General features: G+C 43.4%; 2 protein-coding genes across 2 annotated transcripts; one reads left to right on the top strand and one right to left on the bottom strand.

Annotated features, from left to right (window-relative positions):
• The first annotated feature begins 2,132 nt into the window (after positions 1 to 2,132).
• Positions 2,133 to 6,982, top strand: gtf2f1 (general transcription factor IIF, polypeptide 1). The gene is made up of 14 exons (XM_068749818.1): positions 2,133 to 2,211; positions 2,446 to 2,518; positions 3,085 to 3,131; positions 3,467 to 3,539; positions 3,769 to 3,962; positions 4,207 to 4,377; positions 4,452 to 4,660; positions 4,756 to 4,900; positions 4,987 to 5,042; positions 5,193 to 5,324; positions 5,412 to 5,482; positions 5,685 to 5,826; positions 5,943 to 6,081; positions 6,542 to 6,982. The coding sequence occupies exons 2-14, from the start codon at positions 2,507 to 2,509 to the stop codon at positions 6,744 to 6,746; spliced, it is 1,596 nt and encodes a 531-aa protein (XP_068605919.1). The 5' UTR covers positions 2,133 to 2,211; positions 2,446 to 2,506; the 3' UTR covers positions 6,747 to 6,982.
• Positions 6,983 to 7,356: 374 nt separating this feature from the next.
• alkbh7 (alkB homolog 7) lies at positions 7,357 to 8,868 on the bottom strand. Its single transcript, XM_068750253.1, has 4 exons — positions 8,510 to 8,868; positions 8,237 to 8,410; positions 7,997 to 8,121; positions 7,357 to 7,589 (listed from the first exon to the last, which is right to left on the bottom strand). Exons 1-4 carry the CDS (start codon positions 8,780 to 8,782, stop codon positions 7,469 to 7,471), a joined length of 693 nt encoding a protein of 230 aa, XP_068606354.1. The 5' UTR covers positions 8,783 to 8,868; the 3' UTR covers positions 7,357 to 7,468.
• Between the last annotated feature and the right edge of the window lie 7,565 nt (positions 8,869 to 16,433).

The following is a 16,433-nucleotide window of genomic DNA, read 5'->3' as shown; positions in this document are numbered from 1 at the left end:
TCAATTTGTTTTAGCAAAATTATCTAAATTTAAAAGATATAACCCTCTGGAAAGGGTTAAAGCATTCAAAAGTATGCAATGTTGTCTAATAGAATTATTAGGGGAATGAGCTGCTTGTTATTAAAGATCAAATAACTCACCCAGTACTAATGAAAGGAAGCAGCTATTCATTTTGACAAGTCCAAGTCCACAAAACAACTGTTCAATCTTGAGGCTACACATACTATAAATGTGGATCTTTTTTTTTTTTTTGCACAGGGTCCAAACAATGTTTATACAATGCAAAGAACAATGCAAATTGACTTACTCGTGGTGCTAAAGTTTCACCACCATCTGCACGATGGTTTTTCATAAATATAATCATCTCATTTACTGGGTGTCTCTGTTGGTGCGGCAATAGTCAAGAGTACTATTCTTATCAAAACTGCTATGAAGCAATTTTGAGGAAACCCCTTTATTATTAATTTTATGTATATTTATCATTGGCAATAGATCAGCTGAGCAGGTAATGTTCTTACTCTCCATACACTGTCTAAATGTTACATTTGGGTGTAGCTCCAGACAAGTGGGAGGATCCATTGATGCTGCACATCTTGGTGGAACTTTGATTAGTGTTCATTTCATTCAAAGGGATTGTTGGTCTTTGGCAGAAATATCCACTCAAATGAGTCCCCTGATAGTGTGTGCGTGTGTGTGTGTGTGTGTGTGTGTCTGTGTGTGTGTTTGTTTTAGGATACATGATACATTTATACTTTTATATTTTATTCAGTCATCAAATGTAATTTCAGTTAATAAAAATATGTAAAACCAAAACAGCTGCAGTGCAGGAATGACCTTTAGCATGAGAATGAGTCGTAGCTTTGGAGAAGAATGATGTAACGTACACTTAAAGTAACATAGATTTTTGTTTAAATGTGCCCTCAGCCTGAAATGTGTTGCTGCTGCCTTGGTCCACGGTAGTATATTTATCGATAAGCTTCCTTCACCACAGATACTCCTGCTGCCTTAAAAAAAAAAAAGGGGGGGGGGGCTGCAGCCTCTATCTATGTGTCTTTTATCTTTGTTTGTCTCTCGCATTGAGTTGAGCTCCGGCCTCACTGCATTCCAAAGTGTCGTTTCTGCTTTCAGTCAACCATTCATTCAATTTACTTCCTACCTACCTACATAGCGGGAAGTAGATTGAGTGAATGTTCTCGAGACATACGGACGGAACAACAATGATTCATTGCTTTAGAGATGGAGTAAAAGGCTTTCTACTGCCAGAAGATAATAGTGAGCTGCACAGCCTTGTATGTTTGGTTAAGGAAATGATTGTCGATGCTGTGCTATCTTCAGGTGTTAATGTGTTAGTGTTTGCCGAGTCAATATTGAAAGATAGTGGGGATAAAAAAAGCATATTTTATAGTTCACATAGTACGTAAGATGAGAAACACCTCTGGAGAGGGCGTGTGCAACGCCTCACCTGACAAGACAATTTGTCTTGTAAAACTGTAACATGGTGGAGCACCTTTGGCAGTATGCAAATAACTTACAAATGCCAACAAATACAAATGAAGAAAAGAGACTTGCAGTCTGATGTCGTAATGCGTTAAAAGGTTATTCTGATTCTGAGTGAAGCGTTCCAAAGCTCTTTCTTTCATTACTGAACTTCTTAAATCCATCGTAAATACTGTTACACGGTTGACACACAAAAAAGGAATGAAAATAAAGAGACAGTGATGTTGGTAGGATGTTTTGTAATTAAAACGGGGCTCTGAACGTTGGCATCGACCCTGAGCATCCTCACCTACTACTTATGGAAACGAATGCCTGAGCCAACACTGTCATCTCGTGGCCACAACTCACAGTGTGGCATTGTAAGGTCTCTGGTATTTAGTCTTCACAGATCTTGCCTATGAGCACAGTTCCTATAAAGGAGCCTGCATATCCATATAGAGGTGAGTTTGAATCCCTGCAGCCCCCCCCCCCCCCCCCCCCTCATTGCATCCAAGACAGAATCCATGAGCTCTCAGCCCTTTTACTTTGAAAGGACATGTTTTCCTCATTTCTGTCAGATCATGGCGCACGCTGCTAGGAACTATTCTTTCCAGAACTTGTTTCCCATCGGCGAGATGTACTGACGGAACCGAGACGTAGGATTACGCGTACCGGAAAAGTAGCGACGGTACAAATGTCGACGTTTTTGGTGCTTCCATTTCACTGAAACGCAATGTGAGTTTGGTATTAGCTTATCCCATTAGTTTCTCGTCTTCGTAGTTGGTAGAAGCTGTAAAATGGCTGCAATAGCGCGCTGTATCTGTTGCTTTTGGGTGCTAACGTTAACTAATATCAGTCGCTTCCTTAGAAGACAACATTTTATCTCATTGACTTTGATTATCGGTGGATACACCTGGCGCTCTTTCCTGCCGTAATGTCGTTATTAAGTGAGCTCTTCGTTTCTTCCAGTGTGTTCATCGAGCCTGAAGAACCCGTTGATGCGCGGAGAAAATCTCCAAGACTCCCAAACATGACTTCACTGGTAACTTAATGAAAGACTGAACTTGTAATTATATACTGCTGCAAATATACAGCAAGCAAAGGCCTGCAACGTAGACCGCTTTATTGTTTTTTTGTTTTTTTATATTTTATTGGGCTCAGCCTTTCACATTAGAGTGTAGTGATGAAGCTTAGAAGAGGATAAGGGATGTTTGATATTACTGAAGTACTAGAAATATAAATACAAAATAAAATAAAAAAAACACTCATTTTGGGGGCAAATTTGATAAAGCAACATGACTGGGATTGTGCCCAGTCATTCATTCATGCATTCATTCTCAACCAACCCACCACCTTTCACAGAGCACACCTGATACTTTCCTCCACACGGTTCTTCCTTCTTTCCACGTTCTCCATCACGCTGCACTGTTGACCCGAGGAAGTCCTCTACCTTGTTTACGTCTAAGTCCTGTGCGACACAAATTACCTAAGTAAATTTGCAAATAAAGGCGATGACGCATTTTAAATCTCTTGTGTATTTTTTGTGAGAAACAAATCACTGGAAAACAGTTTTCTAAAATACATCCTCTGATTCTGCTTGTTTTCCAGGGCAGCAGCAGTTCCGCAACCACAGAATACACTGTGCGAGTTCCGAAGTAAGTAATGTGGAAACTAATTGTTATGCAAATATCAAAATGAACAAGTGTTACTACTTTTTGGTGTGCATGTTCGAGTTTGCCTTGGGACGCAGTCATATCAAAAGTGTAATTTTTAAGGCAATTATTTATGTACCAGTAAACCTACACGTAGAGGTCCTTCACATCGCTACAAACATCTACCTTTATTGCTGTATTGTACAGCATGTTTAGTTTGTGTTGTTAGTTTTAATACGAATGAAGCCGTTTATCTGGAGCAAGTGACCTTTTAATAAGAATAGTCAGATAAAATTGAAACACCTTTTTTTTTTTTTTTGCATTTCCCTGTCTCATAGAAATACCAGCAAAAAGTACAATATAATGGCTTTCAACGATGGCGACAAGGTCAACTGCTCAACCTGGACACAGGTGAGATCCAGGCTCGCATCCGACGAGGGTTGAAATGTTATGAGAAATTCACAGTGTGATAACAGTCTCGGGATAACACTGTATGATGATGATAATCTGATTTGCTATTAGTAGTAGTAGTAGTAGTAGTAGAAGTTGCTTGGTTAAGTACCGGTAATAGTTGTTGTACTTAGAATGATCCATTAATAATTGTGAATATTTTGGGAACCCCCCCCACCTCTCTTCACAGGCTCGTATGGAGAGAGACATGACCGCTCGGCGAATTTACGGGGAGGAAGAGATGCCAGACGGTGCAGCTGGCAGCGAGTTCGGAAAAAAGCAGCGTGAAGAAGCACGGCGGAAGAAGTTTGGAATTGTTACACGAGAATTCAAAGTGGAGGACCAGCCCTGGATTCTCAAGGTCAATGGCAAGGCTGGCAAGAGGTAAAGAGAAAAGCGCCTTTTGTCACTGTCACCCCCAACGAAATCTGAATGATCCATGTTTGTAGAGAACGCACACATTCCGATGATGCACTGGAAACTGATTATAGCTATTTTTGTGCAGCAGCTAAGATAAAAATTTATGTATTCTAAAAGCTCTGTGGTGGCGGCTAGGATGATATTGTGAGATTGTGTTTGCAGACGTGATACAATATCCCTCCTCTGTTTGTGAACATGTTTGCGTCAGGTTCAAAGGTCAAAAGAAGGGCGGCGTGACAGAAAACGCATCCTACTACATATTCACACAGTGTCCTGATGGGGCTTTTGAGGCCTTCCCTGTCCACAGCTGGTACAACTTCACACCACTGGCAAAACATAGAACGCTCACTGCCGAGGAGGCTGAGGAGGAGTGGGGGAGGTGAGGAAGGGAACCGACATGGATGTTTGTTTATTTTATCCAACTTAATGAAACGCATTCCTCTCCTTTCACAGAAGAAACAAGGTGGTGAATCACTTTAGCATCATGCTTCAGAGACGTCTCCGGGAGCAGGAGCGAGGCGATGATGATGACGACGATGAGGCGGAAAGGTCGGGGAAGAAGAAAAAGAAGGGCGGTAGGAAAGGGGGCGACCTACGGATTCATGACCTTGAAGACGACCTGGAGATGAGCAGCGACGACAGCAACAGCAGTATGGGGGATGGTGAGGAGACATCAGATGGGACAGAGAAATGATTGTGTTGTAACTTCAGCGTTAACTGGAACATAATATCATGTCATTTTGTTTTTACTGGACAGATGGAGAGAGCAAGACAAAGACTAAAAATAACAAAGGGAAACAAAAAGGGAAGAAAAAGAAGAAGAGCGGTGAGGAGCCTCTGGAGGACAGCGATGATGGAGACTACGAGGGTCTAGAGGTGGATTACATGTCGGCTGAAAGCAGGTCGGGTTGCTCTTTGAGCTTTGTAATGTGTGTTTTTGTGCATTTGCTACTCCTAAAAACAGATCATTTTTGTTTTCTAAAAATAGTTCAGATGAAGAGCCAGAGAAGGGAAAACTCAGCAAAGGCGAGGACCTCCCTAAAGGTCAGGTCATCTTGTCCTGAACCATTACTGACCTTTGCTGATCCACTTATCACTGATTTATATTTCAATGCTTTATAGTGTGGATGTTTATTTGCGTTATTGAAAGAGGCTGGTGTTCAGATTTTCTTTCCAAATATTTTTCTTTTTCAGGAATTGATGAAGCATCTGAAAGTGAGGAAGAGAGCGAAGAGGAGAAGCAGAATGACGAGGAAGCAAAAGAGGAAGAAGAGGAGGAGGAAGGAAAGAAAACCCCAGTTCAGCTAGAAAAGAAGAAGAAAAAAGGTGTGAAATCTCATGGCGATCTTGATTTGACCATATATATAAATAAAACTCCTGACTGAAATTTTGCATTTATTTTTTGTGTATCAGACAGCAGCGGAGAATCAGAAAGCTCAGACGACAGCGACATCGAGGGCGAGACGGCCTCGGCTCTGTTCATGGTGTGTGTGTGTGTGTGTGTGTGTGTGTGAGACTGAATATTTTGCTCCTAATTTATTAATGTGACTTTTATCACACCTGCAGTAAAATGATGTAATTTGCAGTGAGTTCTGTAACACGTAGCGCTCTTATTGGTGATTTATTGACAGAAATGTTTATTTTGTGCAGTGTTTTTTTTTTTTGTTCTCATCAAATGTACCTTAGAAGAAGCGCACACCTCCTAAACGTGGAGGTGGGCGGGGCTCAGCAGGGAGCTCAAGGACTGGCAGCCGCCCCGGAACACCATCCATAGACTCCGCCTCCACATCCAACACACTCCGTGCTGCGGCCACCAAGCTAGAGCAAGGTGTTTGCTCGTGCAACGCAAACACACGTATCCAAAGTTAGAATTATAAATCACAGCTAACTGTGAAACTGGTTTGTTGTTGTTGCTGCATTCCACCTACGTCTCTTCAGTTCCAGGTAAAAGACAGCCTCAGGGTCCTGGAACCGACTCACCAGCTGCCAAAAGGCGAAAGATGGAGCCCAGCAGCCAGAGTCCCGTTCCCTCGGGGAAGAGTACGCCTCAACCTCCATCAGGCAAATCCCCTCCTAGCTCAAGGTACGTCAATACCGCTAAAATAAATACAAAAGGTCATTTATTCCTCCTGAGTTTAGAGTGAAATATCAACATTCAAATTAATTTAAGCCCTTTAAAATAACTGGTTTGTTCTAGTTCATTAAAGATCTGGGTATATTGTATTTTTGTCATTTTACTCTTTATATTAGATTTATGTGCTTATTATCTGATTAAAGCAGGTTAAATGATTAACAATCCAGCTGTGCAGAAAGTTTCTGGTCTGCTGATGTTAATAAAAGAAATGCATCCAGACACAGAAAATGCATTAAGTAGAAACTACATCGCTGAACACTTGATGTTCATGTTTAATGGCGGTGAAGAGGTCTCCTCTTCCTCAACGGGGAAAAAGGTTGATGACGAGCTTTTGACATTAATTTAGGGTAATTTGAATGAAGACATCTGGTGAACATTGTAAAAACATCTCTATTATCTGGCCCCAAAGCGATGTGCAGCTGACGGAGGAAGCAGTCCGCCGGTACCTAATCCGCAAACCCATGACCACCAAAGACCTGCTGAAGAAGTTCCAGACCAAGCGTACCGGTTTGAGCAGTGAGCAGACGGTCAACGTGCTGGCACAGATTCTGAAGCGCCTCAATCCAGAGCGCAAGAGTGTGAACGACAAAATGCACTTCTACCTCACTGAATAACCGGTGGAAACGAGGGAATGGCTGCCAGGGGTGGAGAGAACCCAGGAGGAGAGGCGTGTTCTGAAACTGTCCCAATTGTCCCGTTTTCAGAAAAGACTTGCCTCTGCCAGAGTTAAAACTGAGCAGGCATCGAAGGTTGATACAGGTGGCATCTATCTCAGTGTCTTGTGTTGAAATCTCACAATGAATCGGATTCATGTAATCGAACGGTTTCTCTCCATGTGTGAATAGTTAGTTTGATAAATGGGGGGGGGGGAAAAAGTCTGTCTTGGTTGTCATAGGGATAATTATTTCGAATAAACCTTAAAACCTCATGATGTCTAAGGATTTTGGTTTGTTTACATGGTATGTAGAAAAAACTTGTCACAGAAAACATACATACGTGTGAACAATGCAAAACGCAAGAGTGAAAATCTTGGTAGGATGGTGATCTGATTAGAGCGTAGTGTAAGACATTTAAATAGACTATGAGCACTCCAAACTCCACCTTAAATTGACCGACATGTCCTGCAGCTGGGGAAACGTGTCGGTGGGGAGACCTTTTTGCTTGCCTTCTTTAAATATTTAAAATACAAATATATTCAAATTAAGGATCAAGATTGCATCGGTTCAGTTCACTTGATTTACTTACAATATTATTCACAATCTATTTAACAGATTTAGAACAAAATGTCAATTCACGCAGCGTTCCTTTGATATCCCAGCTGAAACTGCATCGAGCGTTAGCTGGGAAGGTTTCGGCAGATGACGGAGATGCGGCGCAGGCGAGGCACCTTCTGTCCGTTGAACACAGACTCCTCGTCTTTCAGGATTTGATGAGTGAACTTATACCTGGCCTGGTCCCTGCATGGGTGCGAAGCGTACGGGAGAGAAAACGGCAGGGTTTTAAAGCTTGATGTTGGAAGTGGTCGTAAAGCACAACTAAAGCACACTCAGGTTTATAGAACGCCTGGCAAACGTTTCGGAATCACTGCTCCTGGAGGACACACATCTAATCGTTTCATTTAGTAAGTTTGGTATATTGTTTCCTATGCTTGATCTAAAGCAAAAAAGCAATTGCAACGGACAAAAATAATTTTCTTTTATTATTATGACTTGTTGCCATTAGTTTTGTCATTTTGAACAAAATGGCACATTTCTGGAATGTCTGATTTTTCTTTCTTTCTACAAACAGTTGAAGGAACATCCTCCAAGAGGCGATTCCATGTTTGTTTGTTTTCCCCAGGGACTGCGTCGGTGTATGCAAAAACCTCAGTATGTAAAGGGAGCGTCGGGGCAGTAGCAGGTCCACCCATTCACTGGCGTCATCCTCCGTCACCAAGCGCATGATACAGTCCGACAGGAGACTTAATCCAGCGATGGTGCTGCCACAAAACTGAACCGTCAGGAGAGACAGTGAGGATGACCGTAAGAGCGAGACAGATCTAACACTTGTGGTTACGATTAATCGTATTTGGCACCGCACAAGGTAGAACAAAGAGAAATCTTACCTTGACACTGTCGATGTGAGGCTTGATGTAGCCCGACTTGTCCAGATCCAGGACGTGCACGGGACCAAGGAGTCGACTGCCCTCAGGAAACGCTGCAGATCGGACACGACTCAGGACCTCCTCACAGGCTGCGTCCCAAGTCACGCGTTCGGTCTCCCGGTACCCGTGAATAGCCTGCACGTGAAGAAGCAGCACGAGCAAAGACACCGTCCGTCACCGCAGGTAAACCATCTTAGGCTGTTAAAACCGTCAGCCGTGAACGCAACAGCTTACGTCGTCCCAGTGGTCGAACTCGTAGCGCTTCTTCTTCAGGCCTGGCTCCAGCTCTCGTAGGAAAGAGCGCTCTTCTTCGTCAGTGATGAAGCCCGTCCTGACCTCCACCTGTGAGCCCAGTCTCTGCACCAGCTCCCGGCTTGACCCGACCGTCACAGCCTCGCCTCGGACCGGGGACAGGCCGCTGCTGGCGCGGCAGGCCAGACAGCGACGCTGACGGGCGTAAGCGGCCGCTTTGTGGAGCCGTTTTCCTAAAGAAAGCAGCATTTTCATTCTCTGGTCTGAAAATATGGCTATTTAACCTCTAAATACTGATGTTTACGCAGCTGCGTTCAGAAGCCTCCCCTGTGAGACGCCATGTTGGGAGCGCAACGCATTCTGGGGGTCGTAGTCTTCATATGAAAAGCCGGCTCCATACGGCGCTCAGGATCAGCACTCTGGACAGCTACATACGGAGCTGTCCAGAGTGCTGATCCTGAAAGCGACGTCTTTTCCGCGGCATTGACTCGGGGAATCTTATGATTTTGCTTTGATTTTGTATCGATTATCTTTGTTCCTGCGTGATGATTGCATTTGAATGGAACTTTTCCACATTATTATAAGTGTTAATTTATTGCCATCACAAACTTTGGTTCATACTTATGATTTTTCTCATTTACAGTATGGCTTTATCTCTAACAGTTTTTAAGTTACAACCTTTTAAAAAAGTTATATCAAAACGGAATATTTTATTGTACACATTTATTACTGTGTTACGGTTTACATTTGGCCTTCGGAGGGCAAATACAGTGGTACCTCGACTTACGAATGTCCCTACATCCGAAATTTTCAGGTTACGAGGTTTCTGAATGGGAAAATATTGCCTCTTGTTACGGAAGCATTTCAGGATACGAGGTGAACTCTGGGAGCGGCGAATAGCGCTATTCGCCGCTCCCAGAGTTCCCCGAACGTAAACAAACTTGTAGCTGCTCTGCCATTGGCTATCGCCTAAAATCTGCCCGGCAACCCATTGCGTATGCGTGTATCCCGGCATGCTACGTGTTCGTGTGTATGCAGCGAGAGAGAGAGAACCCACGTTATTCGCAATGGACCCCAAAACAGGAGAAAAGAAGAGGAAGAGACTTTTTCTGGCCATAGAAACAAAGAAAGAGATACTAGAAAGGTACGAAAAGGGGATGCGTTTGAGCGATCTCGCAAAAGAATATGGCCGTAATACATCAACGATCAGCACGATAATAAAACAAAAGGAAGCCCTAAAAGCTACGGTTCCTTCCAAAGGCCTCTCTGTAATTTCCAAGAGGCGGTCAGCAGTGAACGACGAGATGGAGAGGTTGCTACTCATGTGGATAAAAGACAAAGAGATCGCGGGTGACACAGTGACGGAGGCCATAATTTGCGCAAAAGCAATCGCCATTTTTACCGACATAGCGAAGGAGGACGCAGGCGAAGGAAATTCGGCACAAGGACCACACCCGGAGTTTAAGGCATCGCGTGGGTGGTTCGAGAAGTTTAAAAGGAGGACTGGACTTCACTCTGTTGTTCGCCATGGCGAGGCATCCAGCGCCGACCACGAAGCGGCCGCCGAATTTGTGCAAAAATTCACACAATTGATGATCGACGAAGACTACGGTGCACAGCAAGTTTTTAATTGTGATGAGACGGGCCTTTTTTGGAAGAAGATGCCACGCCACGCAAAAGCAGACGTCATTGGATCAGTACTTTAAGAAACGCGACGCAGGAAACACCGCAAAGGACCAGTAAACACAGAGGACAAAAAATAACAGCTAAACGGTAAAATAAGATTTTTATTATTTTCTTTATTCTTTGGATTTTTTACATGATGTGCCTCTCGTTTTATGTTTATTGTGCGGTAATCTAATTTTAACATGCATTTGTTTCATGTTCTGATGTGCTTTTATGTTTCAATAAAAAAATATCATACTTTTGCGGGGCTTGGAACGGATTACTGCATTTACATTCAAAATGCGTCTCTACTTACGATATTTTCACGTTACGAGGTTAGTCCCGGAACGGATTAAATTCGTAAGCTGAGGTACCACTGTATAATGCCAATGTGGCCCTTGGAGAAAATGAGTTTGACACCCCTGTACAAGAACGTCCAGGTTGGTGGGCATCAAACAAAATATTTTTTGGATTTTTCAGACTTAAATATGTTTGAGTCCTTTTTCAGCTGCCCTTGTGTAACAAATAGGACTGGCGAGCTACAATCACAACTAATGTTTGTCTGAAATAGTGGAGGATGTTCGGCCTTGTTGGAGATTAAAAGTCTCTTCCTGCTATGCCAACATCCGGTTAAAATCTTGCAGTACAGCATTAAGACATGGTGTGGTGTTCATCTATAGGCAAGTGTGTGAATACATGAGAACAAAACATTCCAAAATATATTTTAGCAGGTTAGGAAATCATTACAAGTGCAAGATGTTTTGCTTTTGTGCAGAAAATATTTTTTTTATATTGTTTTAAATACGAGTATTAATAATAACTTAATTGTTCTCTAGGTTTCTTAATTGCGTTGCAACCTCACATACATTACTAATTATGGTACTGTAAAAAAATAAGGCTGTTTATTTTAAATAAACATTCAGAGATTTTTTTATAAAATGGAAAATGTATTGAAAAGAAAAAAACATTATATTTTGATGTGTTTCTTATTGGCTCATATATTGAATTATGACATCTCATTTAAAATATTTGGAAGGTTGACAGGGTTGAAAATGATTTGGCGCATGAAAAATAAAGAGGGGGATCCGATAAAGCACTGACTTCATCCTGACTAGAAATGCACTTAAAAAACAATTGGCCTATATTCTGTACGGGACAAGTGATCTCTCTCTCTCTCTCTCTCTCTCATTCCTTTTGCTTTTTGTCCATGCAATCTCAGGAAGAGACTGAAAAATGGAGATAGAGAAAACATATTGCTTGTCCAGAGGCAGCTGTCTTGCCCTCTGGTCAACAAGATGATAATTATATATGCACTTAATGTTATAGGTTGAAAACTTCCTATGTTTCTTTGTTTTGCACGTTGCATTCTAAAATGCATGCAGGAGGCTATATGCACGTTGAAACGGATGCATAGCATATATGTATTAGCATTACTAGTGAAACGTCTCTTGGTCTCGGTCAGTGAGCATCCACAATGCTGCTTTTCACCTCTCTCTCTCTCACCCCCAGCATCGTATTCATCCAGCCATGATGAGTGTTTTGGTTTCTTACTCTACTTCCCAGTAGGTGCCCGAATTTAAAGCTTCTATGATTCACTGTTATCATCAGCTAGCCTGTCCTGGAGGAATGAAAATATCTACTGCTGATTTGTGCCAATAAACTGGAAATAATCAGAGATATTTGTCAGTGATCACTTTGGATGTTCCACTTGTCAAAAATGTACTAAATAGGAAAATGACGACAGATGATGACGAGGCTCGTATTCTATTTCAAGAACGTTGCTTCTCATGTCTTCACTTCTGATTGAGATTCTGACCATTTGCTTTTGTCACATTCAGAACTTCTGGGAATCGGGGGTGGGGGTGGGGGGCGGGGTTGGATACCAGTCGTCCAAATTGAACGGGACCTTGTGAAGAAGCATTTGTGGAGATTTTTTTTTTGTCAACTCTCATTATGTTTCTGATAAGATTTTATTCATTCTATCCATCGATCCATCACTTTTTTTCTTGTAGATCAGACGCTCGTAGACGTTCGTCCAGTGCTGATCCTGGAGGTCACATCGCGTGTTTTTACTGGTATTTGTTTTGCATTATGTGAACCAGTTTTAGATTTGAGTCTGCTGTGGATCTTGGGAGGACCAGGTTCAGCAGGGGCGGAGTGCTCTACATGCATCCAGCCATTGAATTATTCAGCCTTATGAATCATTGAGTCACGATAGTCCTTTTTAGGCCCTCGCCCCAGAGCACTAGCCTCACAGCTACCTTCTAGTTGAACATCTGACAGAGAAAGAAAAACAGCAAAGAACAAACCAGCCACTGTTTAACTGTTCAGATTGAATGACTGGATTTTATTTATTTATTTATTTCGTTTTATTTAAGTTGACAAAATTGATGCATAGTCAGCTCTGAACATACTTTAGCTCAGGGGTGAGCAAACCTATTCACTCGTGGGCCACAATGGGTTCTAAAGTTTGACAGAGGGGCTGGGCCAGGCTGGAGTGTTTGTGTGAACTAATAAAAGCCATTACATGAAATGATTTGGCATTTTACAGGTAGCATTACAGGGAAAAAGGTAAAATGAATGAGGTTTATAATAAAATTGTATTTAATGATATTATTTGGACATGTTCGGCGGGCCGTATTATAAAGCCTAACGGGCCGTATATGGCCCCCGGGCCTTAGTTTCATCACTTGTGCCCCGACGCCACTGTTGCTTTTATACACGTGTTTTACATTGTTGAATGTTTGTTTAATATGTATTTTTTGTTTAAATGATTCATGTTGATTTGTTATTATCTGTTAAAGCACTTTGGGAATTCTATTTCTAAAAAAAGTGCTATATAAATAAAGCTTATTATTATTATTATTATTATTATTAGTTTGCCCATGTCTGCTTTAGCTTGTGGCATACTACAAGTAATTCACAAAAGGATATTCCCCTTGTGACAAGAGTTTAATTACCGGTACTTTTTGTGTGCTGAATCATTGCATTTCAGAGATATCCACATCCTGCATTGTTTTGTAGACAAGCATGAGAACTATTATATATATAATATTAGAATATTTTACAGTATTAACAAAATATTAACAAAATATGAACAGGCCAAACAACTTGTTCCATCTTGCATTCTCTTGGAAAAACATTATAAACAGGATAGACTCCTCCCTTGGGGGCAGCGTAAACACAAACACAGCTTATACCTCGCTCCTGTGTGTGAGGTAACAATGCTTTATGCATGAATGGCCTCAGAGCTGTTGCTCTTCAGGGCTTCTCATGCCAGCTGTGTGGAAAAACAGGTTTGGGCCATTGGCTGCTGCTCCTCAAAGGCTCCAGCACCGGAAAGGAACGGATCTTTTCACAGATCACTCCCCAGTGGAAACACTGCACATTTGTGAACACACTCGCCCACTCATATACCGGCCTATAGAATTTGAATATTATGCTTTAAAAAACGAAAAAAGAAGAAGCAAGCATAAATATGCCCAATACATCATGAATGCAAATGCTTTTATTGAGGACTACAGTATTCTAGATTAACTGAACTTCTCCAGATGTAAATTAACCATGATCTGTCTGTCTATCGGTCTGTCTGTCTATCCATATCAATGACTATGCCCAGTGTCTTCTTGCATGCTCTTGGTGATAGGGGTCAGTCTCTCTCATGGTTGGATGCCTTACTTAAGTGGACGCAAAGCAAAATGATCCCTTCCTGACATATCGGATGGACGTTTAAGGTCGTGTTGTTATCGATTGCCTTTCGAACGTACACATTTCTTTTCCGATTCCATCTCTCTGAGATGTGAACAAATTCTTCCAGTCACCCTTAAAACTCGATGTGGCCGATCATTTCCCATTCACAGAGGACACTATTTCTGGAGTCAATCAATTAGGTCACATAATAGGGGGGGGGGGGGGGGGGGATTTTGCTCATCTTCCTCGGACATCCAACATGAGATCACTCTTTTCATAATTTTCCCATGTCCATAAAGGTCTGATAAAATCATCAGTGATTGGAATCAAATGAAGAAATTCTATTTTTCTCGACTTCAGTTTCAGACATTTTTCCTTTCCTTTCCTTTTTTTTTACCGACAAAATTACTTTTGGGAGAGGAGAGGAGAGGAGAGGAGAGGAGAGGAGAGGAGAGGAGAGGAGAGGAGAGGAGAGGAGAGGAGAGGAGAGGAGAGGAGGGGAGAGGAGAGGAGGGTGGATTCTGTTTGGACCGGGGTAAAGCGCTCTCTTCTCCATTAATTTCTGACTATCTGGTGCTAAGAATAGCCTCCTCCTCCACCTTCTCTACCAAACACTCACAGACTCACGCGCGCGCACTTTGACGCGCATTTACTCTACTCAGGCAGCCGTGTGCGCGCAGCCATTGTCAGCTTTGTGTTGCGGCTCTTTGCACGATGCCGCCTCCCATGCTTCCCCGCCACACACACACACGCACCCCCCCCCCCCCCCCCACACACACACACACACGCGCTGATATGACTATACATACATTTTCGCAGTGTCTTTATGAAACACACACACACCGATTAAAGGAAGTGCAAAACGCAGAGTCATCTCGGGCTGTATGTGTTAGACATTATTTTTGAAATGATTTGCTATAGAGTTGAATTGGCTCCAATCCAACAGGACTGCGTCGAAAGCGCCACAGAAAAGACGAAAAGCGAACACTCTGTCCGTGACATGTGCACGAAAGTTGGGCGCGCTGCGCGCGTCATGCGTGCTGCTGCTGCTGCTGCAGAGCCGTGGCTCTAATTCCCCACATCAAAACGCAACGCTTTTGCGCGCCGGTGATTTACTATTGAATTCACTAATTACTGAATACCAAAGGACCAGCTGGCCTGATCGTCCCGTTATACGTCTCCCTCCATTCATCGATCCATCTATCCATCCGTCTGTCTGTCCGTCCATTTCCTCCCTCGGGGATGCTGGAGATGGAGGGAGAGAGGAGGCAGTGAGGGACGCTACTCTAATGAGAGAGATAGAGAGAGAGAGAGAGAGAGAGAGAGAGAGGGGGGGGGGACGGGGACTGATGCTCTGCCTGGACATTTGGGGTGATCAGTGCGGACGAAGAGACTTATCGGGGCGGGGATGGTGAGGGACTTTCTCGGCTGTACCTCAACCCGCTAAGACCAAGACCATGAGAGGGTGCAAGACGGCGGAGACGCGGCCGTCGTACCCTTGCCTTTGACGACGCCGTCCGTGTGTCCCTCGCTCGGTCCCCCGAACCCCCGGACCGGGTCTCGCAGGTGACGGAGGAGAAAAAATGGTTCTTTCAACGCGGGAAGGATTCTTTGCTCCATCCACAACGCTCGACAGCAATGACGCCGACATTTCAAAGGAAAACGGTATTTTTTTTTCTCCCCCCCCCTCCCTTCTTCCCGCTGCTATTTCGTGTCAACTCTGAATTAAGGCGCATCGATTGATACAAATGCCACAGTTTCCCTGTTCTCGAGGCTTGTCAGAGCGCACTGGTGCAGAAGAGGGAGAAAAAAAAACACCGAGCCATATGAGTGCCCAACACTGTGCCAAATATTGCGGATGTTTCAAAAAAAATAAATAAATAATGGCTTTTCGATTTTCAATGAATTTTTAAATTATCGAGAGCGCAAGCTTCTCCAAAAACAAACAAAAAACGCCCATGCAGTTGATCGCGGCTGACTCCCGGAGTGTTGGCTCTCTTGATTGCGTTCAGATTTATTTTCCCATCACAATCCGTTTCGATTGAGGCCTGCGTGTGTGAAATCGGTGGCGTTTAGACGATCACGTTTGCTGCTCTCGTGAAAGTAAAGGAATAAATTGTCAAGAAAAGGCGCATGAGGAGGAGGCTGCGCTGCGCTCTGGCGTCCTCTCTGTGGGCATGAACCACGGAGAGCGCGAAACGCTGACTCGCTACAGTCTGCGAAGGATTTCATGTTGTGTGCGGAGCCTGCTTTAAATGGACACGAGAACCGGGACGGAGACACCCCACGGCTCGAGCGCACAGTCAGCCGAACGACCCACGCGTTGAATCTCCTCACAGCAGAGACGCAGAGAGAAGAAGAGACGGCGAATGGGCGGCACTGCTGGCCCGCTGCAGGTGCTCAGGAAAAACGCGCCCAGGACAAAACCCCCCCGTTGCGCATAGGAGACGTTTTGCTCCGGATGGGATGTAATGTTGTGTGGCTGCACAGCTGAGCATTGGTCTCCTTCTCCGCTGCTGCTTCGTCAAGATTGGCTTTCGGTGTCCAGAGA

The sequence above is a fragment of the Brachionichthys hirsutus genome, chromosome 16 (genome assembly GCF_040956055.1).
Source record: "Brachionichthys hirsutus isolate HB-005 chromosome 16, CSIRO-AGI_Bhir_v1, whole genome shotgun sequence".
Classification (NCBI taxonomy): domain Eukaryota; kingdom Metazoa; phylum Chordata; class Actinopteri; order Lophiiformes; family Brachionichthyidae; genus Brachionichthys; species Brachionichthys hirsutus.
This window is presented reverse-complemented; position numbering and strand designations above follow the sequence as displayed.